At 40.4% G+C, this 27503-nt stretch overlaps 2 protein-coding genes across 6 annotated transcripts in view; both read right to left on the bottom strand.

The window, feature by feature from the left end:
- LOC106573227 (UPF0606 protein KIAA1549L) overlaps positions 1–19412 on the bottom strand; it is a 43669-nt gene extending 24257 nt beyond the window's left edge. For 2 of the 4 annotated variants that reach the window (XM_045696940.2, XM_045696942.2), the window contains exon 1: positions 18791–19411. In XM_045696940.2, the coding sequence (XP_045552896.1) occupies positions 18791–19010 (220 nt within the window). In that variant the 5' untranslated portion in view covers positions 19011–19411. Of the gene's footprint in view, positions 1–18790 lie in introns of all 4 variants that reach the window. The other 2 variants (XM_014148067.3, XM_014148066.3) reach the window with 2 other exon arrangements.
- Positions 19413–19935: 523 nt separating this feature from the next.
- The window catches only part of LOC106573228 (homeodomain-interacting protein kinase 3), a 59172-nt gene continuing 51604 nt past the window's right edge, over positions 19936–27503 (bottom strand). For both annotated transcript variants that reach the window (XM_082962534.1, XM_014148069.3), the window contains exons 14-15: positions 24339–24469; positions 19936–24159 (exon numbers count right to left, since the gene is read on the bottom strand). In XM_082962534.1, coding sequence (XP_082818660.1) covers positions 23746–24159; positions 24339–24469 — 545 coding nt within the window. In that variant the 3' untranslated portion in view covers positions 19936–23745. The remainder of the gene's footprint in view (positions 24160–24338; positions 24470–27503) is intronic.

The raw sequence follows: 27503 nt of genomic DNA, 5'->3' as shown, positions 1-27503 counted from the left end.
TGCCCGTTTGTGCCTTTTCCCAGTCTGCCCTGCAGGCTACAGAGATTGCGTGCGCCCAGTATCCAAACATGCATGGCTTGAGAATTGACCGGTCGAGTGTGTGTAGCAAGCTATTTAGTTGAAATATCAACATTAGGCTACTACCACAGCAGCATAACACTTGATTTAGGCTACATCATCATCAATATTCAGCCTGGTTGGCCTACACACAGCAGCACTTCATCATGTATTTCCTTATAGAATCATAGCTATGGGAAAGGTGCTGGAGGTGCTGCAACCCCCTGATGAATTTAAATACATTTGCCAAAGTTATAGAATTAACTGCTGTATGTTCAAAAATAAATTAAGTCATTCAGAATAGCCTACTACACCATGAGTAGGCTTATAACATAGCCACAGAGGAGCCATAGCTTCTTTAAAAAAAATGGCCTACCTGTGGATTGTGTGAAGCCCAATAAGAAGGCATATCCTAGGCCTGCAGTCGGGAACGTGCGACAAATGTATCAGTGAACAGCATGCAGACGAAACAGGCCTTTCACTACATTTCTAATACAATCCAGGGAAAAGAGGTTGGAAAGCAAATGGCTCCTACTGAAGAGAGAAGACTATAATCTGTCTGCTGTAGGCTACCAAAATATTCTGTTAACATCCAAATAGGCCTATTGAGCAAACATTGTTTTACAAAGCAAAACAAGAGAGAGATAGGCTTTTAGCACAAGTGCATCAGCCATCGGCGAGTGAGCTCCGCAACGTTAGGTATTTTAGTGAAACTGGAAAGCTTTTTTAGGACTCCTCATATTGTACAATATGTGTCTCCAGACACCTAGGCGTAGGCTAATCTATTGATGGATTCAAGATGAGGTCCTTTTGATTGATCACAGATTCTCAGTTTGTTTGTGTTAAAGTAGCCTGTCGTGATCATTTGTGAGGTATTGAAAAATGATTCTGTGAGGTATTGAAAAAATATTCTGTGAGGTATTAAAACATATTCTGTGAGGTATTCAAAAATATTCTGTGAGGTATTAAAAAATATTCTGTGAGGTATTAAAAAAGAAGCTCACAGGTAGTTTAACCACCATATACTCAAATTCCACATAAGCCACTAGCCAGCCAGCCAGCCAGCCATAAATCATGAGTTAGAAGGTTATGAATATTAGGATATATCATAAAATTATTATTTAAGAGCACTGAAGCTAAATCGCAATCAGTAAATCAAATATTGAACGAGCTAATTAGTAGATTTACATCAATCATCAACAATTTTGAACACCTGCCCCCTGAAAGGTCTGTGTACGGCCCTGCATGCAGTGACGTGGGCTGGTGTAGATAAAATGGCAGGGCCGAATTGTTGTCCCAGTCCACCCCTGGCTTCACTGACATACAAGGACTGTTTCCAATAGACCATTCCCTTAATGCCAAACAGAACTTAACCAGAACGTGGTTACCATGTTCTTAGAATATTTAACATTAATGTTCCTGTCACGTTTCATGGAAACGTTGCAAAAGCATACCTGTGTCTGTTTTTTTATGGGTTAGGAGAATATTCCATCAAACATACACAGTACATGGTTGCCATGTTCTCAGAATATAAGATATTAATGTTCCAGGCACGTTTCATGGGAACGTTGCTGGAACATACGTGTCCAGTTTTCTGAGGGTTAGCCACCTAGAGTCGATTGACGCACCCGTGCATCACACGGTGATGCAATTTTGAATATCGAATAGCTTCCTGTATGTTTACGCAAGAGAATGAGCATTTCTTGCAGTGGCTGCAGCTCAATCACCTCTTTCTGCCGATATAGCGTTTGTGCCTATTCCATAACACGGGGCTTGTAAAAGGTGTTTTTCTACACATGAGAGGATCTGGACAAGAGAATCGTCACGTAATCGTCTGTATAACGATCATCTTGCTCTACGACATCCACAAGCTTTACTGCAATCATCTGAACTCTCTGACATGGACGTTCTCATTTCGAAGAAGTCTGCTCACAAAACCGACTATCCAGACCGAACAGTTTGAGCTATAAGACACCAATATCAAAAGGGGAGTCTCTCACGAACACGAAGGTGTCAGGTGGTTTTGCTCTATGAAGCACACAAGCTTCACAGGAGTGAAGGCACAACGTCCATATGGGTAAAAAGTGTCATGAATAAAGTGCCCAAACTTGTGTCTAAATTGGATCTATTGTATCTCAGATATAGGACAGATATTTCAAAACCTTATTCTTTATGATATATTTTTGGACTATCTGTTTTGCCATGTACAAATGTGTTACTCAATGCATTTCTATGGGCTATAATAGTAAAGGACAAAATAAATGTTTCATAAAAAAAATATATATATATATGCAGTACCAGTCAAAGGTTTGGACACACCTACTCATTCCAGGGTTTTTCTTTATTTTTTTACATTGTAGAATAATAGTGAAAACATGAAAACTATGAAATAACACATATGGAATCATGCGGTAACCAAAAAAGTGTTAAACAAATCAAAATATATTTTATATTCTTCAAAGTAGCCACCCTTGCCTTGATGACAGCTTTGCACACTCTTCGCATTCTCTCAACCAACTTCATAAGGTAGTCAACTGGAATGCATTTCAATGAACATTTGTGCCTTGTTAAAAGTTCATTTGTGGAATTGATTTCCTTCATAATGCGTTTGAGTCAATCAGTTGTGTTGTGAAAAGGTAGGGTTGGTATACAGAAGATAGCCACTACTAAAGGACAGCAATAAGAAGAAGAGAATTGCTTTGGCCAAGAAACACGAGAACACATTAGACCGGTGGAAATCTGTCCAAATGTGAGGTTTTTGGTTCCAACCGCCGTGTATTTGGGAGACGCAGAGTAGGTGAACGGATGACCTTCTTGTGTGTGGTTCCCACCGTGAAGAATGGAGGAAGAGGTGTGATGGTGTGGGGGTGCTTTGCTGGTGACACTGATTTGTTTAGAATTTGCTTAGTGGGATGAGTTGGACCACAGAGTGAAGGAAAAGCAGCCAACAAGTGCTCAGCATATGTGGGAACTCCTTCAAGACTGTTGGAAAAGCATTCTAGGTGAAGCTGCTTGAGAAAATGCCAAGAGTGTGCAAAGCTGTCATCAAGGCAAACGGTGGCTACTTTGAAGAATTTAAAATATAAAATATATTTTGATTTGTTGAACACTTTTTTGGTTACTACATATATTTTTGTTTTATGTACAAGGGTCCTAAACATTCAAAATCAAATAGCTAAATGGTCCATTTTATGACCCTCTCAAAACAATTCCATATGTTAGCTAAGTTTTGCTTCTGGACAGGCCGAACAAGCACATGACCTAGAGATATCCCTTATTGGGAAAGTGGTTAAGGTGTTTGTCATTGGTGCTGGTGGCCTGGGTTCAAGACCCACTAGGGGAGTCACACTACTCTCACATTCTTAGCAACATACGTTAATGTCATTACTTGGCAAGATTTACAACACCCTCATCTGGTCTAATTAAAATAAGTTCCTCATTGAAAGATGAGAATCTATAGAATTCTACTTTCAGCACAAATAATATCCACTACCTCTCATAAATTATGAGTATTTATTCATTCTGAATAGCTGAGCATCTCTCCATCGTCTTCTTGAAATGCACTTTGAAGCAAATCTCAGCTCTCCTAAAAGTACACTCAAGAAAAACTGTTTTATTGATTATAGTGATTCATGAGTAACATTAAGACCGGGTAAAATGCCCCACCAACTTTTAGACCACTACACAGAAATGTTCCTGCAATGTTCCCATGAAACGTGTCTACAACATTAATATCTTATATTCTGAGAACATGGTAACCATGTACTGTGTATGTTTGGTGGGACGTTGATAGAATATTATCCTAACCCTCAGAAAACTGGACACAGGAATGTTCTTGCAGCATCCAATGAAATGTGTCTAGAATATTAATATAGGATATTCTGACTCTAATTCCAAAACATGCAAAATAGGTTCTCAGGAGAGTTTTGCTTACAGACATAGAATGTTCACCTAACTAACTGAGAACTGGACACTTAAACATCTAGGGACCATTACGGCTAACATTACAAAAACATTCTCTCTCTCCCTAGAATTGTTAGCTGGGAAGGCAGGAACACGTTCATTCTCCATTTGACTCATCAATCCCAGAGGCCTGATGATGACATCCTGACTGTCCCCCTATGTTTCTCATCAACATCGTCTCTCTCTACAACTACATCTTGAAAGCATGAAATATTGTTCCCCAAAACGCAGCCTGGCCGTGCCCCCTGTCAACAACGATGAGTGGTACGGGGAGAAACCGACTTCAAACTACGGAGCAGAACATTTGAGGATACAAACACTTCTTAGTCATCCAGGAGCAGTATTATGAAACCGTGACAGAGGGAAAATAATCTTAATAAGTAGGTCACTTATGTTATGTTCAGGATAAGCATAGGGCATTCATTTAGATGCTCTCAAGTACATATCTGGGGCATACATAAGCAGCTGCTGTGATTTAAAAACATATAATCCCAACCTACAAGGGAAAGCTAGTGCGTTGAATCTGTGCTGATACGGTGGTGGTGTTTTCAAAGACGTCTTTCCTCAGTACAAGTGAACGATGAGGAATGGGCAGCTAGCAGGGTTTATTGCCTTCTATAAGGGAGACGATTAAATACTGGCAAACCTCCAGAGCGCATTTGTACTTCCATACCGAACACATGCTTCCCCCACACTCTAAATTTATTCATTGGAGGATTGTTTAATTAAAAGGAATGATTTCCAAACCAGGCTGGCTTTGTACAGTACAATCAGGCCTGTGCTTACATCCCCAGGATGCAAGCCCACTGTCTTCCATTAACACTACCCACTGGACTGTTCATCTCAAACAATGAGTCTAGCAGAAACTAGCAGCACTTAATCCTCCAGAAAGCTCAGATGAACCAATCATTTAAAGCCCTACATGAATATATATATGACAACGAGTTTGTACGTTCTTTATAGCAAACATGATCAGGAGATATTTATCCTAAAAGACCCTATAGGCTCAGCAGTAAGAGTGTGACAGTATTTGGTGTCTTCAAGACAGGACACACTGAAGACCTCTCCTGTATCTATCCTATCCCCCCACAGAAAGCCACCTGCTCTAACAGGGTGCAACATAAGGGCCCTCCCTCAGAAGCACTGAGAGATCACTGAGAGGCTGAGCCATGGCAGTAGACAGCAAAGCTCCTCCATTGGGCTCCTATGACAACACATGGCAGCTCCAGCCGTCCTGGGATTCATGAAGAACCTCTGCCCATTCAAAACAGTGAGCCGTTGGGGCAGAAAAGAGGGAAGCATGGAGAAACACAGTGCACCACCATCCAAGTCGCAGCTGGTGAGGAGGGGGCCATTGGGAAGTGTCCAACTGAAATTAAACCCATTGCGACAGTGTGGTGTGCTTTCCATGGAGTGACACCTTTCCAACAGGATGTACAGATACACACTTCCTGAAACTATTCATAGTGTCCATCTGTCTCTCTGGGTTGAATATTGGATCTAGAGAGTAAGTTACAATTCTACAGTACTTTTCAGGAAGACTACAGGACCCAAAGGCAACAATTAACCTTGAAATGTATGATTAGGGCAATTTATTCCACCAGCAAAACACAGGAAACGTGAATATGAAAAATACAAAAATAGGTATCACATTGTATTGTACTTAGCAAAATTGCACAAATCTAAGACTCCCCAAGCTATGTTTTATCACAACAAAAAGTACACTACCGGTCCAACATTTCAGAACACCTACTCATTCAAGGGGTTTTCTTTATTTTTACTAATTTCTATATTGTGGAATAATAGTGAAGACATCAAAACTATGAAATTACACATATGGAATCATGTAGTAACCAAAAAAGTGTTAACCTGTTTGGGCTAGGGGGCAGTATTGAGAATTTGGGAAAAAATATGTGCCCATTTTTAACTGCCTCCTACACCAACTCAGAAGCTAGAATATGCATATTATTGTTCAGGTTTGGATAGAAAACACTCTAAAGTTTCTAAAACTGTTTGAATGGTGTCTGTGAGTATAACAGAACTCCTATGGCAGGCAAAAACCTGACAAGGTTTCATGCAGGAAGTGGCCTGTTTGACAAGGAGTCGTGCGTCTTGCATCTGTTTATTGAAGAGTAAGGATCTTAGCTGTAACGTGACAATTCCCAGGGCTCCAATAGGCTCTCAGGACCCGGGAAAATCATGAAGGTTGACGAGGCAGCCTCAGGCTGAAACAGATTATCACCTTATCCAAGTGTCCCATTAGGTGACAATGGAATGAGGCGCGTGCGCGATTAGCCCCCGTGGAGTATTTTAATTCGGCTGTTTAGTTTATTGCAGATTCCCGGTCGGAATATTATCGCTTTTCTATGAGATAAATGGCATAAAAATTGGTTTTAAACAGCGGTTGACATGCTTCGAAGTACGGTAATGGAATATTTAGACATTTTTTGTCACGCCATGCGCCATGCGCGCGACCGTGGATTACCATTCGTATAGTGTCTAGAACGCACGAACAAAACGACGCTATTTGGATATAACTATGGATTATTTGGGACCAAACCTACATTTGTTATTGAAGTAGAAGTCCTGGGCGTGCATTCTGACGAAGAACAGGAAAGGTAACAACATTTTTCTTATAGGAAATGTTATTATGGTGAAGGCTAATCTTGCCGGGTGTCTAAATAGCTAGCCGTGATGGCTGGGCTATGTACTTAGAATATTGCAAAATGTGCTTCATCCGAAAAGCTATTTTAAAATCGGACATATCGAGTGCATAGAGGAGTAATGTATCTATAATTCTTAAAATAATTGTTATGCTTTTTGTGAACGTTTATCGTGAGTAATTTAGCAAACTGTTAGTAAATTCCCCGGAAGTTTGCGGGTATGCTTTTTCTGAACGTCACATGCTAATGTAAAAAGCTGTTTTTTGATATAAATATGAACTTGATTGAACAGACATGCATGTATTGTATAACATAATGTCCTAGGTGTGTCATCTGATGAAGATCATAAAAGGTTAGTGCTGCATTTAGCTGTGGTTTGGGTTTTGGTGACATTATATGCTAGCTTGAAAAATGGGTGTCTGATTATTTCTGGCTGGGCACTCTCCTGACATCATCTAATGTTTTGCTTTCGTTGTAAAGCCTTTGTGAAATCGGACAGTGTGGTTAGATAAACGAGAGTCTTGTCTTTAAATAGCTGTAAAATAGTCATATGTTTGAGAAATTGAAGTAATAGTATTTCAAACGATTCAAAAATCGCGCCACTGGATTAGACTGGCTGTTACGTAGGTGGGACGAATTCGTCCCGCCTAGCCCATAGAGGTTAAACAAATCAAAATATATTTTATATTTGAGATTCTTCAAATAGCCACCCTTTGCATTGATGACAGCTTTGCACACTTGGCATTCTCTCAACCAGCTTCATGAGATAGTCACCTGGAATGCATTTCAATTAACAGGTGTGCCTTGTTAAAAGTTCATTTGTGGAATTTCTTTCCTTCTTAATGTGTTTGAGCCAATCAGTTGTGTTGTGAGAAGGTATACAGAAGATAGCCCTATTTGGTAAAAGACCAAGTCCATATTATGGCAAGAACAGTGCAAAAAAGAAAGAGAAATGACAGTCCATCATTACTTTAAGACAAGAAGGGCAGTCAATACGGAAAATTTCAAGAACTTTTAAAGTTTCTTCAAGTGCAGTTGCAAAAACCATCAAGCAATATGATGAAACTAGCTCTCATGAAGACCGCCACAGGAATGGAAGACCCAGAGTTGCCTCTGCTGCTGAGAGTAAGTTCATTCAAGTTACCTGCCTCCCTACTCTTCTACATTTGCACACACAGTACATAGATCTTTCGTTTGTTTATGTGTAACTCTGTGTTGTTGTTTTTGTTGCACTGCTTTGCTTTATCTTGGTCAGGTCACAGTTGTAAATGAGAACTTGTTCTCAACTGGCCTACCTGGTTAAATAAAGGTGAAATAAAAATAAAGAAAAGAAAAGAAATTGCAACCCAAATAAATGCTTCACAGAGTTCAAGTAACAGACACATCTCAACTTCAACTGTTCAGAGGAGACTGTGTGAATCAGGCCTCCATGGTCAAATTTCTTCAAACAAACCACTACTAAAGGACATCAATAATAAGAAGAGACTTGCTTGGGCCAAGAAACACGAGCAATGGACATTAGACCAGTTGAAATTTGTCTTTGGTCTGGAGTCCAAATTTGAGAGACACGGTGAGACATGTGTGAGTCCCACCGTAAACATGGAGGAGGAGGTGGTATGGTGTGGGGGTGCTTTGCTGATGACACTGTTTGTGAGTTATTTAGAATTCAAGGCACACTTAACCAGCATGGCTACCACAGCATTCTGCAGTGATACGCCATCCCATCTGATTTGGACTTAATGGGACTATAATTTGTTTTTCAACAGGACAATGATCCAACACACATCCAGGCTGTGTAAGGGCTATTTTACCAAGAAGGAGAGTGATGGAGTGTTGCATCAGATGACCTGGCATCCACGATCCCCTGACCGCAACCAAATTGAGATGGTTTGGGATGAGTTGGATCGCAGAGTAAAGGAAAAGCAGCCAACAAGTGCTCAGCATATGTGGAAACTCTGTTGGAAAAGCCTTCCAGTTGAAGCTGGTTGAGAGAATGCGAAAAGTGTGCAAAGCTGTCATCAAGGCAAAGGGTGGCTAATCTCAAATATAAAATATATTTTGATTTGTTTAACACTTTTTTGGTTACTACATGATTCCATATGTGTCATTTCATAGTTTTGATGTCTTCACTATTATTCTACAATGTAGAAAATTGTACAAATAAAGAAAAACCCTTGAATGGGTAGGTGTTCTAAAACTTTTGTCCGGTAGTGTATGTGAATGTCTGCAGAATCTGGTCATAAAATTTGATCTTCATCTAAGTCACAACAATAGACACACACAGTGTGCTTAAACTAATAACACACAAATGATTGTATTTTGTTGTCTATATTGAATACATCATTTAAACATTCATAGTGTAGGGTGGAAAAAGTATGTGAACCCCTGGGCTAACGACTTCTCCAAAAGCTAATTGGAGTCAGGAGTCAGCTAACCTGGAGTCCAATCACTGAGACGAGATTGGAGATATTGGTTAGAGCTGCTTTGCCCTATAAAAACACTCATAAAATTAGAGTTTGCTATTCACAAGAAGCATTGCCTGATGTGAACCATGCCTTGAACAAAAGAGATCTCAGGAGACCTAAGATTAATAATTGTTGACTTACATAAAGCAGGAAAGGGTTACAAAACTATCTCTAAAAGCCTTGATGTTCATCAGTCCACGCTAAGACAAATTGTCTATAAATGGAGAAAGTTCAGCACTGTTGCTACTCTCCCTAGGAGTGGCTGTCCTGCAAAGATGACTGCAAGAGCATGGCGCAGAATGCTCAATGAGGTTAAGAAGAATCCTAGAGTGTCAGCTAAAGACTTCTGGAAATCATGCTAACATCTCTGTTGATGAGACGAAACACTAAACAAGACTGGTGTTCATGGGAGGACACCACGGAAGAAGCCATTGCTGTCCAAGAAAACATTACTGCACGTCTGAAGTTTGCAAAAGTCCACCTGGATATTCCACAGAACTACTGCCAAAATATTCTGTGGACAGATGAAACTACAATAGAATTGTTTGGAAGGAACACACAACACTATGTGTGGAGAAAAAAAGTCACAGCACACCAACATCAAAACCTCATCCCAACTGTAAAATATGGTGGAGGGAGCATCATGGTTTGGGGCTGCTTTGCTGTTATTAGTTTAAGCAGACATTTTGTCTATTGTTGTGACCTAGATGCAGATCAGATACAATTTTATGACCAATTTATGCAGAAATCCAGGTATTTCCAAAGGGTTCACATACTTTTTCTTACCACTGTATGTCATCTCACTTGAAGACAAGGCCAATAAGAAAAGGGAATAATCAAGTATGGACAGAGTGCGTTCAGCATGCAGTGACAGCAGGGCTTGCAGATTTGAGCTCTAAGCTATATGAAAGTTCAGCTGATATTTCACTGTTTTGTTTGTCAAACACAACAGAATATGTCACCTATTTACCCTGAGTGGTACTGCACAGACACCTGCTAAGCATGGTCACACTGCAGCTCATGCATCTTCAGTCACAGCATAGCAACAACATTGCCTTTTAAAGATGGGGATGTGGGGAGAGGTCTAGCCGCAATAAAGAGATGCTCTGCTTTTTTGACACCACACTCAAAAAGCACGTTCTGCAGGCTCTAGTTTTGTCTAATCTTGATTATTGTCCAGTCGTGTGGTCCTGTGTGGCAAGGAAAGACCTAGTTAAAGTGCAGCTGGCCCAGAACAGAGCGGCACGTTTTGATCTTAATTGTAATCAGAGGGCTAATATAAATACTATGCATGCCAGTCTCTCTTGGCTAAGAGTTGAGGAGAGACTGACTGCATCACTTCTTCTTTTATTAAGAAACATTAATGTGTTGAAAATCCCAAATTGTTTGCATAGTCAACTTACACACAGCTCTGACACACACACTTATCCCACCAGATATGCCACCAGGGGTCTTTTCATAGTCCCCAAATCCAGAACAAATTCATGAAAACGTACAGTATTATATAGAGCCCTTACTGCATGGAACTTCCTTCCATCTCATATTGCTCAAATAAACAGCAAACCTGGTTTCAAAAAACAGATAAAGCAACACCTCGCGGCACAACGCCTCTCCCCTATTTGACCTAGATAGTTTGTGTGTATGCATTAATATGTAGGCTACGTGTGCCTTTTAAAAAAAAATGTATGTAGTTCTGTCCTTGAGCTGTTCTTGTCTAATGATGTTCTGTATTATGTCATTCTGTATTATGTTTCATGTTTTGTGTGTACCCCAGGAAGAGTAGTTGCTGCTTTTGCAACAGCTAATGGGGATCCTAATAAAATACCAAATACCAAAATACCAAAAGGCTGTTTTTCCATCTGAGTCAATGGAATTGTATTCACAGTAATTCAATAGTACTGTTACTAGTGGTCATTCAATATTACTAATCAGTAGAAGCAAAGCAAACAACCTAGGCTACTGTATTTGCATGCACACACAAAAAAATCGGAAGCTAGTGCCACTGTCTCCCAGGTAAGACATTACCATAAATGACGATCTGAAGATAGATATTTTTGTGTTCCATTTCACACTGGAAAGAAAACGCACACCAATTATTCTCATGATAGGAGCAAGGTATTAAGTTATGGCAGTAAACCCTACAGCACACTAACTCATAGAAATGCCAACCTAAAGTCAAATCAGAGCCTGAGTTTTGCACAGCTTATGATTAAGGAGAGTATTAAACGTTTTTCCAAAGTTGAAAAAAAGCCAATGATGTGGTGTTGTGACAGTGCTGCACACACGCTGCTTAAAGACAGCTGTAAAAAAAAAGACTCAGCTGCAGAATAAACTAAGTGCCATATTCTGTTTGATCTCTTGTTGGAGCCCAGGCCCTGTGTGTGTGACCCATATTGCAGTGATCACACTCCTGGGTCCTGGGAGAATATGATGGACATACTCTGGCACTTCAGTTATCACACACGTTAAAGCCACAGTCTGCAATATATGCTACTGCCTGCAATATTTCCCAAACAATTAATGATTGATTAAAGTGGCCATTGATTTCATAGACTTGAAATCACTGGCCACTTTAAAAATGGAACACCAGTCACTTTAATAATGTTTACACATTTTGCATTACTCATCTCATGTGTATATACTCTATTCTATTCTACTGTATTTTAGTCTATGCCGCTCCGACATTGCTCGTCCAAATATTCATATATGCTTAATTCCATTCCTTTACTTTAGATTTGTGTGTATTGTGGGCATTGTTGTGAAATTGTTAGTCATTACTTGTTAGATATTACTGCTCTATTGGTGCTAGAAACACAAGCATTTCACTACACCCGCAATAACATCTGCTAAACATGTGTATATGACCAATAAAATGTGATTTGATCGGATACGGTGCCTTCAGAAAGTATTCATACCCCTTGACTTATTACACATTTTGTTGTGTTACAGCCTGAATTCAAAATGGATTCAATATTTTTTTTTCTCATCCATCTACACACAATCCCTCAAAATGACAAAGTGAAAACATGTTTTTAGAAATTTAAAGCCGTGAGTCTTTCTGGGTAAGTCTCTAAGAGCTTTCCACACCTGGATTATGCAACATTTGCCCATTATTCTTTCAAAAATTCTTAAATCTGTGTCAATTTGGTTGTTGATCATCGCTACACAACTATTTTCAGGTCTTGCTATATATTTTCAAGTAGATTTACTGTAAATCAAAACTGTAACTCGGCCACTCAGGAACATTCACTGTCTTCTTGGTAAGTAACCACTGTAGATTTGGCTTTGTGTTTTTAGGTTATTGTCCTACTGAAAGGTGAATTAATCTCCCAGTGTCTGGTGGAAAGCAGACTGAACCAGGTTTTCTTCTAGGATTTAGACTGTGCTTAGCTCCATTCCGTTTCGTTTTTATCCTGAAAAACTCCCCATGTCCTTAACGACTGACTACAAGCATACCCATAATATAATGCAGTCACCACTATGCTTGAAAATAAAATATGGAGAATGGTACTCAGTAATGTGTTGTATTGGATTTACCCCAAACATAACACTTTATGTTCAGGACACACAGTTCATTTAAATGTTTTGCAGTATTACTTTAGTTCCTTGTTGCAAACAGGATGCATGTTTTGGAACATTTTTATTCTGTACAGGCTTCCTTCTTTTCCCTCTGTCAATTAGGTTAGTATTGTGGAGTAACTACAATGTTGTTGATCCATTCTCAGCTTTCTCCTATCACAGTCATTAAACTCTGTAACTGTTTTAAAGTCACCATTGGCCTCATGGTTAAATCCCTGAGCGGTATCTTTCCCCCCCGACAACTGAGTTAGGAAGGATGCCTGTATTTTTGCAGTGACTGAGTGTATTGATACACCATTCAAAGTGAAATGAATAACATTAATAACTTCACCATGCTCAAAGGGATATTCAATGTCTGCTTTTTTATTTTTACCCATCTACCGATAGGTGCCCAACCTTGCGAGGCATTGAAAATTGTGTTTAGGCCAGTGACAAAAAAATCTAAATTGAATCAATTTCAAATTCAGGCTGTGACAAAAATACCCATTGATTCTTGAAGAATATAAGTTATACGTTATAGCTTAGTACAACTGTATTATCATTACACAAGATCGCAAAAACACAACTAATAAGCCTACTTGCAAAACTTTCAACCACAAACTAAAATGATTTGGTGTTAAAGAACCTGGAAATTGATTTCAATGGAGGAATAAACAAGGAAACTAGCACATTGGACACACATGAAGAATGCTTTCCAAACGTGATAAACAAAACTAGGTTGTGATCTCAATGATGCAGATGGATAGCAGCTCATCTGTGTAGGCATTACTTGGTCCCATGTGACTAGACAAGACAATCATGTGACCATTTCCGGCTCGGGGTATGTCAAGGCAGTCTAGCAAAAACAGAGTGAGGGCGAGACATTCTGAGCCACGACAATTTTAAAATTGGTCACGTAAGGACATACTGAGAGAGTGGAAATGATGCAGTTGACAATCTGGCCATGTGGTGATGAGGCAGGCAGCAATGAAGAATCCACTAAGTGAGTTGCACTGAGGAGAGAGGCTCTTTTGACTTTTTCCACTGCATGCCTTTGATTTGGAGGGGAAAGACACTGCTGGGAGAGCCCTAGTCTAGCACTGTAGCTCGTGAAAAGCAACACAGAAAGGGACACAGCAAACAGCATTACAGTACATCGCCCTAATCTACCTTGGCAAACAAACATATCCTGATCCTGCCACACTGGCTTTCTACAACAAACCTGATGGCTTGCGGGACAGTGATAATGAATGGCGACAATGATGGATGGAGCGTGGATTTCAGCAGGCCTTGTTCGTTTTGTATTCTAAGTCTGGTTCAGTCTGGCTCTGCAGCCTTCTCCTTTGGTTAGCATCACAGCAGCCAGGGACTGAAATATTGAGAGCTTTCTAAGCTCCTGCAAGGGAGAGCATGTGAGATTCCTTCACCTCAGTGCATCCTAAGAAACACATGCTTCAAGCTTCAAGTCCCAGGGATGCAGCAGGCAATCACAACCCTATTAAAAGTGGATGAGTGTCTTGCTCCTCCAGTACCACCCTGCAAAAGAGCAGCAAGAATTTATTTTCTCATATCTGAGGAGTCGAAACCGACCTCAGGGTACCAGAAGTAAGACATAGACACTGGGAAAGTTAGTTTCACTCTGCATTAGTTCTTGTTGAATTGTTCTTTGTAGCCTACTGATCCTCAGACAGACAATATCATGTCCACGTGAGTAAGTCTCACTCATAAATATAAGACCAACTCTAAAGACAATCCACTTAATTTCCAAATACTATCAGAAGCAACGTATGGCCTTTAGTCAAAACAAGATACTGACATGATTGGTCGTCATTACAGCGAGTGTAAGGCAAATACATTACTGATTATACAAAAATAAAACCTTCTCATAAAAAAAAATATAGAATTTATACAATTCAATACAACATGCCTGTTTTAAAACTGACTTGCTTACATTAGCCTTCTATAACACCAATTTGTATATTAAGAATATTTTTTTCAGTCCGGATATTTTTTTTTTAAAGGTGTTAAGAACATTTCTTCTCTCAAATTCAGATAGCGTGTGATGAATTCACAGTTATTTCACTACAGTATGATCAACTGTCAGAACTGGCACTGAGGGTAGAGCGAAATTAGGACTGTCAGTCACCTGAACTGTTGTAGCTAAGTGACAAATGCACGCACACGCGCGCACGCGCACACACACACACGCGCGCCACACACACACACACACACACACACACACACACACACACACACACACACACACACACACACACACACACACACACACACACACACACAGTACACTGGCAGGCATGTACACAAACCATATTTTTGATTATGAATTCATATTGACTGAAGTGGCCAAACACAGACAGTAAATCATAAAAAGCCCCTAGCAACAGCCTATCCCAGAGAAGCAGAAGCACTTCAATTGATAAGACTTTTAACATGAAAGTATGCATTGATTTTTCATAACAAATGCCAAAACTGCTGCAGGACCACGTGACGCCACTTGTCCAATGAGGAACCACTAGCCATGCTTTGCCCTTTCTTGTCCCCTACCGTGGCTCAGTACATAATAATATAAGCCTTCTATCCAAAGCGACTTACAGTCATGCGTGCATACATTTTACATACGGGTGGTCCCAGGAATCGAACCCACTAACCTGGCGTTACAAGCGCCATGCTCTACCAACTGCGCTACAAAGAAGCCAGATTCATAACCTACTGTAGCGGGAGACTTGCAGGTACATATGGTGTGAGCACAGAAGAGATTTCATCATTGTTTCTGGGAATCAGAAGCATTAACCTGACAGAGGCCACCACATGATCCCCTGACTTTCCAACCCCTCTTAGGAAACACATTTGTTAAATGACTCTGATTCCATTGCATATAGTATTCATTAGAAGGTCAGGACTCAGTTGGCTGTCCTTTCCCGTTACATAATAGACACAGTCAAACAATACCCAGTGAGAAGCATCTTTGCAGGTCTCCGCCAGTTGAGGATACAGCAAGTGGGTTCTAAACGGACGCTAAAGTCGTAGGGAAGAATATTTCTAAGATTCCAAAGTCATTGGGGTTGTGCCAACCAGGTTTCATTCACTTTACCTTCAGGGTATACAGCACAAATTTTTTTACATGCAAATTCCAAATACCTTTACACCCCTATTTTTAAGCTGTGCCAAATAACTACACAGAGCTTCTGTATGGCCGTGCTGAAATGAATCAAAGCCGTTATTTTTCTGTTCCTGTTTCAGTTTCTTTGAGTTTGAGGCCAGCCAGACAGCTCTTCTCTTTGTGTTTCTCTCTTTAGTCAGTACTGAAGCCTGCCAGGCCAACACAAAGTGAAGACTGCTGCTACATAGCAGGCAGCATCTATTAAGGCCGTCACACAGCTGTCACTGTGAGCGATGACGAGAGGGCGCTCTAATACATTGTGAGTTCAGAAATGCTCAAGGAGAGGGAGGCATAAATCCATTCTTCATTCAATCTTGAGGGACTTGATGAAAATGTTCATGCAAGTCAAGAGCATTCACTGGCCGTGATTTTTAATGTAAAAATCTGTTACCCAATGTGTTGGTTTTGGGGTCAACGCTATTCCCCAAGGAAAGAAATGACAAAACACTGTGTCTATGAATATGGACAATCTCTGGGGACGTCTAAGCTTGTCAGATACAGATTACATGTCGCTCAGATAGAATTAGAGCTTTTAAATAGGGGACACAGTAGCTGGACTTATAGCTGCTATGCAGACTCCAAAATACAGACATTTGGAAAACACACATATACACACACAGTATAATATACTAACATGTATTTATGTAATAACATGTATTACCCACGAATACATTATATTGTGCATATAGAATTCAATCTTCTGCATCAAGGTTTACCCTTCATTACAACAACAAAAACACAAACTGTGTTTCGAACATACTCTCATGTTCAGAACACGATATCGAATTCCCCATAGATCGGGAAATAAGTACTATACCTAATTGGGATTAGAAATCAAATTAGCCAACAAGCTCATCCCAACCACATGATTTGTAGAGGCTTGTCATGCATAATGTATTTAATGTACAAGGGAAATATCTATTTAAGATCTGACACAGTGAGAGGGGCTCTAGCAATGCATAATTAACTTTCACAGCACAGGCAATCACCCTAATGAAGCAAAGCAGAGTGCATGGGGCAAGGTGCTGTACAGGCCATGTTTGAGGCTGATCTATTAAAAAGACTAGGTATCCAAGCAACCCAACTATTAATCCAAATCGGGGGCATCTTATTATGGGGTTGAATAAGGCCAGTGTTTCCCAATTGATCAGTGTTATTGATGAAGACAGATTCATTATTATTGGGAATGCATTGCCTTGCGACCAGCAGCAGCTGTCATTATATACTCTGCAATAAATACACTGGCTTTTCATTGGATTACCACCACTAAACCAGTGGTGGGTTACTGGTCGTTTCAGCAGCCTACTCCAGGACCAGTGTGCTGCCCATTTTTCCACACCAATAATGATACAGCAGCAAGACATGACCACAGCATGGACAGCCTGGTTAAAGAAATGTGAAAGGTCTAGTTGTGTGTAATGGTAGAACAACACTGGGAAGAAAATGGAGCACAAAATACAGTGTTTTGTTGTGAAGAAAGGCTTATAGGCCAAGGCATGCACTGTACTGTATCGCCAAAATGGCTGTTGATGCTGTTGAGCAGTGTGAAATCCTATCTTCCGTAATTTACACAAAGAAGCATTTTGTTTGCACGTACCATTCGAATCACACAGCATTTAAAATCATTTTAAATCAATCTTAAACTATTGTCTAAAAGCAGACACAAATTGGAGTGTGTACTGGTTAGTCAGGTGCTATAGGGCAGGCTATGTATTTCCCTGTCAGAAAAAAAAAAGCATTAGACAGATCAGTTCCCATGGCAACAAGGCACAGTGGGCTCCATGTTGACTCAAAGGAACAGCTCACCGCCCCCTCCCTCAGGAAATACAGAAAAAACACCTCATTCTCAAAATGGTACGTGGATCTAGCCCTCCCTGGATCACAGCCAAACGTCAAATTCCAAATTCAAATATTGTTTTATGAATGGAGGAATAGGGGGTATATTATGGCAATCTGAGAGGACTTGAAAGTGTATAGGTCAGGCCCATGGCTAATTCACGAGCTGTTTTTCCTACTTGAAGGAACAATGAGATGAAAACTACTACCCATGGTTAAATTATAAACTAATAAACACCAGGTCCAAATCAGAGAGGAAAAGAAAAAACTAAACCTAATTTAGCCTAGTGGATTGTTTTTGCTTCTTGTGAAAGCATTATAAATAATGAGTATGAACGTTTCACGAGTTGTTTTTTTTTTCTTCTATATTGTGAATAACCTCCACAAATGTTGCCAACACTGTCGATCAAGTAAGTTAGTATGGATATTATAAAAGCGCGCGTCTGCGGCGCGCACACGTTGCAGTATTGACTGCACACAGGCATGCCACCCCAGGCACAAAGGCCACTCCAGCGGCTATTTTACTCATTCGAAAGACAGTGTCTGGGAGGCTGCATTATAGAAAATCAACATTCATATTGATTTAGGGACGTTCAATAGCTTGAATGTGTCTGCGACAGATAACACGGCTAGTGGGACATTTAGATAATGCAAAAAATAGGCGCAATGTCATCATTTACTCACAATAAACCACTACTTCCCAAATTGTTTGAATATAAAAAAATGTATGTGGATTTGTAAAGTGCCCTCCACATAGGCTACATTTCAAGTGGCGCTTTTTTTGTCTTCTAAAATCTAGATTGTTGTAATAAATCGCAATTTCCTACATCGACAAAAATAACTAGAAGGTGGCTACTTTCTCCACGGTCATTATCCCCGTGTGTGAGCTGACAGTCATAATATAGGGACAGGGTACGAAGAGTTCCACCAACCTGAGGAGCAACCAATTTGGGGTACGGCTCTATAATAAAACAGCCCAACATCGCCATGAAGACCAATTAGTTTGTCCTACCAAAATCAAGAAAAATATTACTCGAACAGGTTGTCATCAACCAAATAAGTCTTACCATCAGCAGCTAGGACCGACGGCATTAAAAGCAAAACCATTCCAACGGATAAAATACATTTAGTCCACATTCGATCCAGCCCCAGTGTTTTTCCGTTTTTCTGGAAACATAAGGTGGATCCCATCCCCATACCTATCCATTCAATCGAACCAAGCGCGCGAGCATTGTTTATTCCGCTGGCGATCAAATCGAGGCTGTTATACGCATGTTTTGAAGCCATTTGTTTATCCTTGATACATCTAACAGTCTTAATCTTGTAAAATACATTTGATCAATCCTTCACTGCGGACAATGAGAGGTTCTGCGTAAGCCCGTCTCTCCCCGAGGTTGACACAAACGGCAGCATTGACACTTGTGTGTAATGCGTCTGTAGGGCACACTCCATGCACCACGTCGACCTGACAGCGCGTAATAAGCTATTATCTGCGAAAAATGTAAGATGCACTCATATCCATAGTAGTGAATTCATTCATTCTGACGAAACAAACGTTTCCCATTGAAAAAACGAACTGATAAATCATACTACACCGTCAGAATATTTACTTTCAAACCCGTCATTTCACGCCAGTGACGCTAGCACTGACTGCTAAAAATATTTGGCATTCTCAGTGAGACGACCGCTTGGGGGTATAGATGGCAAACCAAACTAATAAGTAATCAATACTAAACCAACTGGAAAACGCTAATTCTATCATTTGCATGAATTAAAATTGGGCTTCAAAAGGACAGGCTGTCACCAGGGGCCAGCCAGGGCGGGCCAATGGCATCGCATACATAAGTGATGAGACATTTGAGATCTGGGTTGTGAACAGCATTGCATAAGCTACAAGTCATTTAAAAGATGGCCTGGTTTCAAAATGACAGCTTATATTAACATGTCCTCTGCTATTATTTAGAACACTCCAGGCATCAGCTGAGGAACATTGTGTCATGTAAATCATAGTGATGTAGCCTGCCCTATACATGGTCAATGCAATCAAAATACAGGTAGTGCTTTTCTGCTCTGCTTGCACAGGGTGGTGCTATTGGCTTCGACCTGTTTCATCTACTGTATTGTGCTGCATCTGAAATTGGACATAAACTGTAAAATACAAGTTAGCAAATACCTTATGCAAAACTGGAGAAACAGTGACAAACAAGATGGCTGAAGCAATATCATTTTTTTTTTAATTCAAAGTGAATCTTGACAATAGTACACCAATTCTTAATTTGACACTCGCCAATATTCACCAGGAAAACCCGCTTTTTGTGACAAAGTACATAAGGCTTGGTCACATTGAAATCACTGAGAACTAGAGAGAAATACGACCGCAAACTGGAAAACACATTACATCCAAAATAATAAATTGTCCCAGTCCTCATAATGTATATATATTGCACAGTGCATTTGCTACATGGCAAACTAGTGTAGCATAAAATCAAAAGCAAACAAAAATCATAAAGCCACAAAAACTACACATTAAACCAGTAACAGTTCCAATTCCACAATTAAGTCTATATGCTGTGTTGTTTAGATACGGTATATTATCCTATAAATTGAAGTGAAATACAACTTGTGCTAACAGGTGAAATTACTGCAAAAAAGATCGAAAGCAATCAAACAAAGTGGTAAGGATTGGAAGGTTAATACAGTAGAATACTGGACAATACAAAAGACCCTGAATGAATCACATAGGAAGTCATAAAACAATACAGTTGCAGTATATGTGACAACTTTGGACCTAATATTTACGTGGGATGTTAAAGCAAATACCAACAAGTGATTCATCAAAACTAAGGCTGCTATATGGATGTTTATCATATACACAGAATAGAATTCTCTGTAGCCGTCAAAAACTAAAACAAACAAAAAACATTTTGTCAAGTCTGCAAACCAACATGTTCAACTCCACATATACATTCACATTGTATGTAAAGCTTTGCATTTGTGCATGTCCAATAAGAGATCAACTGCGTCTTGGGTGAAGAGTGTAAAAAATATTCCCTGACTAAGAATAACATTGTATTTTTATATTCTGTAGAAAAGCTTTATGGATTCAGACCATATGGTTAAGGTTGCGCATTGGGGTCGAGTGATCTGAAGATAGAAGCCAGCACCCATAAGAGCTTCTCAGAGAGAAGAATGCATTGTATTTGTCAGCTCTACTATACTGTACACGAGTCCAAAAGCAGAATGCTTTCTCACTTGATGGCAAACATGTAAAACATATTTGGATTTGGAGACAGGCTGCAGAAGTCCTGATAAAACACGAGGCTGCTTAATTCTAACATCCGGCCGCTTGGATGTGTAATACTCTATTCTGTTGAGGAGCATCCACGTCTGACTCTACTGCCACCCCTCTGCAGGAGAGGGGACTGCCTAGGGGTCAGGGAGTTATCGACCAACAGTTATTCTCTGGACCACAAATCTGAAAAGGCACTAGGTTGTAGACAGTCAGAATGAGAAAAATGCATCGTTGTGGGGCTAGTGAGTAAACACATTTAAACAATCTCTCAGTCCACAATGTAATGAAAGACTACAAAAGGAGTAGCAAGATTTGAAAGCGAAAAAGATCAGTCATCATTTGACAATCCCCCTTGTTTGGATTAAAGAAATATCCCACCCATATGCCTCAGTCAATCAACTATGAATAGGTCAGCATAATCTGTAGAAAATATGTCGCAATCAACTTTAGATACAAAAAGTGGGTTTAGAACATTTTCTTAGGCTTAAAATAAATGGCTAGGAAAAAATCATATAGTCAAAGTCCACAGAGCACAGCAATTTCATGAAAACTGTGTGGGATTTTGCCTTATACTGAACCTGATGAGCATATTGAGAGTTCAATTCATTTGAACAAGTGCTTACTGATGCATTTCATAACAAATAGTACGTGTGTGAAGGCCTCTCTGTAGCCCAATGTTTAGATAAGGACCAAATAGATGTGTTGCAGTAAATATATCTGCATGTTAATATAGATCTGTCAATCAATGATAATGTGAGTAAAATGTAGGCTTTTGAGCGTGTTAACAGAACAATAACTAAAATCAACACAAAATCGTCAACACATCAATTACTGTATGCAATGATGAACCCAACCTATAATTAATAAGATAAAATACTGATGCTCTAGGCACACACAAAAGAAACAGAAAACCCCCCCCACTAAATTCCATTACTTGCAATACAGTAGATACAATCGCACTTCAAAACTCAAAGCAAATATACAGAGGCACTAACAAGTCTTAATGCCATTAAGTATACTCTATACTAAAATAAAATCCACCTCTATTATATGGTCATTAAAACTATACAAAAGTAAGAACGCAGAGTAAGAACTAAGTTAATCATTTTGATGTGGCAATCAGTACATAGCTAGCAGCTTATCTAGGATACATTCAATACATAATATCATACAACTTGCTGAAAATAAAACCTCAAACCTTTTTAAAATATATTTAATCTCGATGACTCCAGAATACTTGAGGTCAACGGAAAAAGAAAGTAGCTACCTTGCTTATGATATGAATTAGTCTTTGGTGCTGAAAGAGCATTTTCATTTGAAAGTAAAGAAAGACAAAAACCTAATGCTCATGCAAGCAATTAAAAACAAAATTCACACAAAATATATTTCCTCCCTGACGGAATGTAGAAAATAAGCACTAAGCAGTTGACGACGACAAATCTTTAAATGGAACAATGAAAGCAAATTGCACTCAACCAATACACCTTGTCAAGCACTACATAGTCCAGCAATTATACTGTAGGTTGATAGATGGGTATATCAAACACTGTATAGGTGTTCTGAAGATAATGAGATCATATTGTACTAAGAACCAACCAACTATTTGCATGTTTGTCGATAGTCAATGTTATGCCTCACATCAGTATTAATCTAAGAAAAAGGCTGTAAAAAACCATAACACCGCAAACCAGCGCCTAATATCTAGATTGTACTGCAGTTTCAAAAAATAATGTTAGTAATTAAGTACTAAGTGACTAGAAATTGATTATCAAATATTAAAATCATTCAAATTGTGTTTTATGTACATTAGTTCATTTGGGAAAAGTCCAAACCAAATAAACATTTGCCACAGCAAAGCATGCTGGCGTCCTCTGGTAAAAGAAGCTCAACTACTCAAATATACAATGAGGCCAAATAAGCATGACTTATTTGATTATCTGATAAGCATATCAGAGTAAAAATAATCTTCAAGTGCTGCAGTCCAGTACATTTATTTTATATATATATATATATACACACACGCGCGATAAGTAACATTAACAACCTCATATTTAAGGCACTAGTAGGTGTGGGAACAAGTTACGATGCAGCAAGTCTCACAGTACACATAGAAAGAGTGACATCTAAGCATCTGTCAACGACTCGACTAAGTTATTTTGACCATGCGACGTCATGCAGCGTGTGGAACAACCTTTTCAGACCACTGACGGTACACACTGAAAACACAGAGGACATTAGCAAACAACACAGTAACACCTTTACACCACAATGAACCAACAAACGAACGGAGACAAACTTCTGCTGTCCTAGCACTGGAGACTGGGATGGCTTAACGAGTGATGTGATTAGCACACGTGCTAGATAGAAGGCAATATAGAAAAACAGGAAAAGGGGGGGGGTTGAGAAAATGACCTCTAACCCCTCCATTTGACCCATTTCATAGAGAGAACCATTCGATCCAAATGACAAAGCAGAGCAAATGTGCAAAAACACATTAAGTGAGAATTACTTAATCATTCACTGATTCATTCATTCTTTTTTCATTATGTTATTTTTTTTTTTTTAAAGCTAACGGTTTCAATTCTATTATCATCACCATCAACCAACATGATTTGTAAAAGTCAGAGGATTCTTTATCTGTCATAACTTGAGAGATGACAGATGAAGGCGTTGGTTGTAGTTGTCATTGCTGGCTGCCTCTGCTGGCCCATGGCCCTGGGTGGCTGGTTCTCAGATGTAAGGGTACTGGTTGAGTTTGGTGGGGCTGAGGGGAAAACCTGTATAGGCGGGCGAGGCGATGTAGGAGTGTGGTGGAAAGAGGGGCTTGTACTGGCCCTGGTGGTGGATGGTGGGCGAGGGCAGCAGCCGGTGGTTGATGCCCATGGTCACCTGGTGGACAATGCCGTAGGTGGGCTGCAGGACGGGCCGCTGGGCGCAGGGCGAGGCCAGAAGGTGGGCGACGGGCGCTGAGGGAGGGTAGGAGAGTAGGGCGGCCTGGGGGTGGTGTCCCGAGTTGTGGGTGGGGCTGCTGTGGGGGAGGGTGAAAGCGTGGCCGTGCACCGTGGGAGGGATGTAAGCGTGCGGCCGCCGGTGCTGCCCATAGTTTCCGTTCCACTCCTTGTTGCAGGAGCCGTAATGCTGGACCTGAGGGTGGGCAGAGGAGAGGGAGAAACCGTTGGACACTACTAGAAACTAAGTCGTTCTAGATAAGAGCACCTGCTAAATGACTAAAGTTTTAAAATGTAAACAAAGTAAAATGATGCAGGTAGAATTAGATTTGAATGACAAAACCTGGAAGAGACCAGTAATAAGGGGGGACTGACCTGGCCAAAGCCCAGGGGCTGCTGCTGGAATGCGGTCATCTTCTGTTGCTGCCGGGGATGGAGAGGTGTGGAGTGGTGGTTCAGTCGTCCGGGGGCGCAACGCCCTTTGGACTGGCACGAGATTTCGAAGACTGCAAGAGAAACCAGAAAAGGGCTCGGTAAGACTAACAGATAAAATAAGTATTTTAATATGACAGGGTAAAACAACACCAATAAGGACCCAGTGGAAACGAGAGCATGCCTTGCTGAAATAAACACATAGAGAGAAACTTCGGCAGACAGAAATAGAATTGCTCCTCCTTGCTAGTGGTAATGAAGCCCGTTAGTAAGAGTATTCATCTCGGTTTCATCCGCATGGCCCACTAGAGAGGATCTCTATTTGGCACCAGGTCTGAGGCTTCCGATCAGCAGATGGCACATGGATTCGATTTCAGGGCTAAGGGCAGCAGGTAGCTTAGCAGTTAAAGAGTAGGGCCGGTAAACAACAGGTCGCCGGTTCAAATACACAAGCCGACAAGTTGAAAAAAATAAAATAAATCTGTCGATTTGCCCCTGTAGCGTCCGCACGGTTTAACCTACAGAATATTATGACCACTCTATGGAAAGGGGAGACTCATGGACACAAGTGCAATGGGACTCGTCTGAAGGTAACTGGTACCAGTTTACAAAAATGTATGGAAGTACGAAGGTAGTTTTGTGCCTACCCCAAAAAAGGGGTTAAATGTGCAGAAAAAAAATATACTGAACAAAAATCTAAGCGCAACAAGTGTTGGTCCCATTTTTCATTAACTGAAATAAAAGATCCAAGAAACTTTCCATATGCACCAAAAGCTTATTTCTCTCAAATTTTGTGCACAAAGTTGTGTACATCCCTGTTAGTGAGCATTTCTCCTTTGCCAAGATAATCCATCCACCTGACAGGTGTGGCATATTAACGTTTTTACATTTTAGTCATTTAGCAGACGCTCTTATCCAGAGCGACTTACAGTAGTGAATGCATACTTTTGTTAATTTCTCTACCATAAGCCGCCTCCAACGTTGTTTTAGAAGGTGGAATTTGGCAGTACATTCCACCGGCCTCACAACCGCAGACCACATGTAACCATGCCAGCCCAGGTCCTCCACATCTGGCTTCTTCACCTTCACCTGAGGAGGGGGAGGTGTGGTGCTGAGGAGTATTTCTGTCTGTAATAAAGCCCTTGTGTGGAAAAACTCATTCTGAATGGTTGGGCCTGGCTCCCAAGTGGGTGGGCCTATGCCCTCCCAGACCTGCCAATGGTTGCGCCCCTGCCCAGTCATGTGAAATCCATAGATTAGGGCCTAATGAATTCATTTCAATTGACTGATTTCCTTCTATGAACTGTAACTCCATACATTTTTGAAATTGCATGTTGCGTTTATATTTTTGTTCAGTATATACAGCACATTCGGAAAGTACTCAGACCCCTTCACTTTTTGTTATGTTACAGCCTTACTCCAAATTTATTAAATACCACCCCCCCTCGATCTACACACAGTGCCCCATAATGACAAAGTGAAAACAGGAAGACATTTTAGCAAATGTATAAAACAAAATATTAATTAGTTACATATATATTTCAGACCCTTTGCTATGAGACTGGAAATTAAGCTCCAGTACATCCTGTTTCCATCGATCATCCTTGAGATGTTTCTGAAACCTGATTGGAGTCCATCTGTGGTAAATTACATTTATTGGACATTATTTGGAAAGGCACACACCTGTTTATATAAGGACCCACAGTTGGCAGTGCATGTCAGAGCAAAAACCAAGCCATGAGGTCAAAGGAATTGTCCGTAGAGCTCCGAGACAGGATTGTGTCGAGGCACAGATCTGGGGAAGGGTACCAAAACATTTTGCAGCATTGAAAGTCCAAGAACACACGGACCTCCATCATTCTTAAATGGAAGTTTGGAACCACCAACACTCTTCCTAGAGCTGGCCACCCGGCCAAACTAAGCAATCGGAGGAGAAGGGCCTTGGTCAGGGAGGTGACCAAGAACCTGATGGTCACTCTGACAGAGCTCCAGAGTTCCTCTGTGGAGATGGGAGAACCTTCCGGAAGGTTCTCCCATCTCTGCAGCACTCCACCAATCAGGGCTTTATGGTAGAGCGGCCAGACGGAGCGGCCAGACTCCTCAGTAAAAGGCACATGACAGCCCGCTTGGAGTTTGCCAAAAGGCACCTAAAGACTCAGACCATGAGAAACATGATCATCTGGTCTGATGAAACCAAGATTGAACTCTTTGGCCTGAATGCCAAGTGTCACATCTGGAGAAAACCTGGCACAATCCCTACGGTGAAGCATGGTGGGAGAATCACACTGTTGGGATGTTTTCAGCGGCAGGGACCAGGAGACTAGTCAAGATCCTTGATGAAGTTCTGAGCGCTCTAGAGCAGGTTCTCAGACTGGGGCGAAGGTACACCTTCCAACAGGACAACGACTCTAAGCACCCAGCAAAAACAACACGAGTGGCTTCGGAACAAGTCTCAATGTCCTTGAGTGGCCCAGCCAGAGCCCGGACTTGAACCCAACCGAACATCTCTGGAGACCTGAAAATAGCTGTGCAGCGACACTCCCCATCCAACCTGAGAGGATCTGCAGAGAACAATGCGAGAAACTCCACAAATACAGGTGTGCCAAGCTTGTAGCATATACCCAAGAACACTTGAGGCTGTAATCACTGCCAAAGGTGATTAAAGTAGTGAGTAAAGGATCTGAATACTTACATTAAAAAAACGATATTTCAGTATTATTTTTTGTACATTTGCAACAATTTCTAAAAACCTGTTTTTGCTTTGTCATTATGGGGTAGTGTGTGTAGATTGATTTTTAAATCAACTTTAAAATAAGGCTGTAACGTAACAACGTGGAAAAAGGGGTCTGATTACTTTCCAAACGCAGTGTGTATGTGTGTGTTATATATAAATAAATATATATTTTTAGTTTTAAAAAAAATATCTCCTCGATTTAGGACACTTCAAAACCTTGTTTCTTATGATACGTTTTTTGACTGTCCTTTTTGGCATTTCTGAATGTGTTAGTCAATGTGTTTCTACGGGCTTTAGTAGTAAAGGCAAAAAACTAAATTTAAATCAAATAATGTTTTATATATATTTATTTGATACCTAAAAAGTGTCCTAAA

Source organism: Salmo salar, chromosome 16 (assembly GCF_965601325.2).
Source record: "Salmo salar chromosome 16, fSalSal1, whole genome shotgun sequence".
NCBI classification, from domain to species: domain Eukaryota; kingdom Metazoa; phylum Chordata; class Actinopteri; order Salmoniformes; family Salmonidae; genus Salmo; species Salmo salar.
Note: the sequence above shows the minus strand (reverse complement) of the source record. Positions and strands in the feature narration are given on the sequence as shown.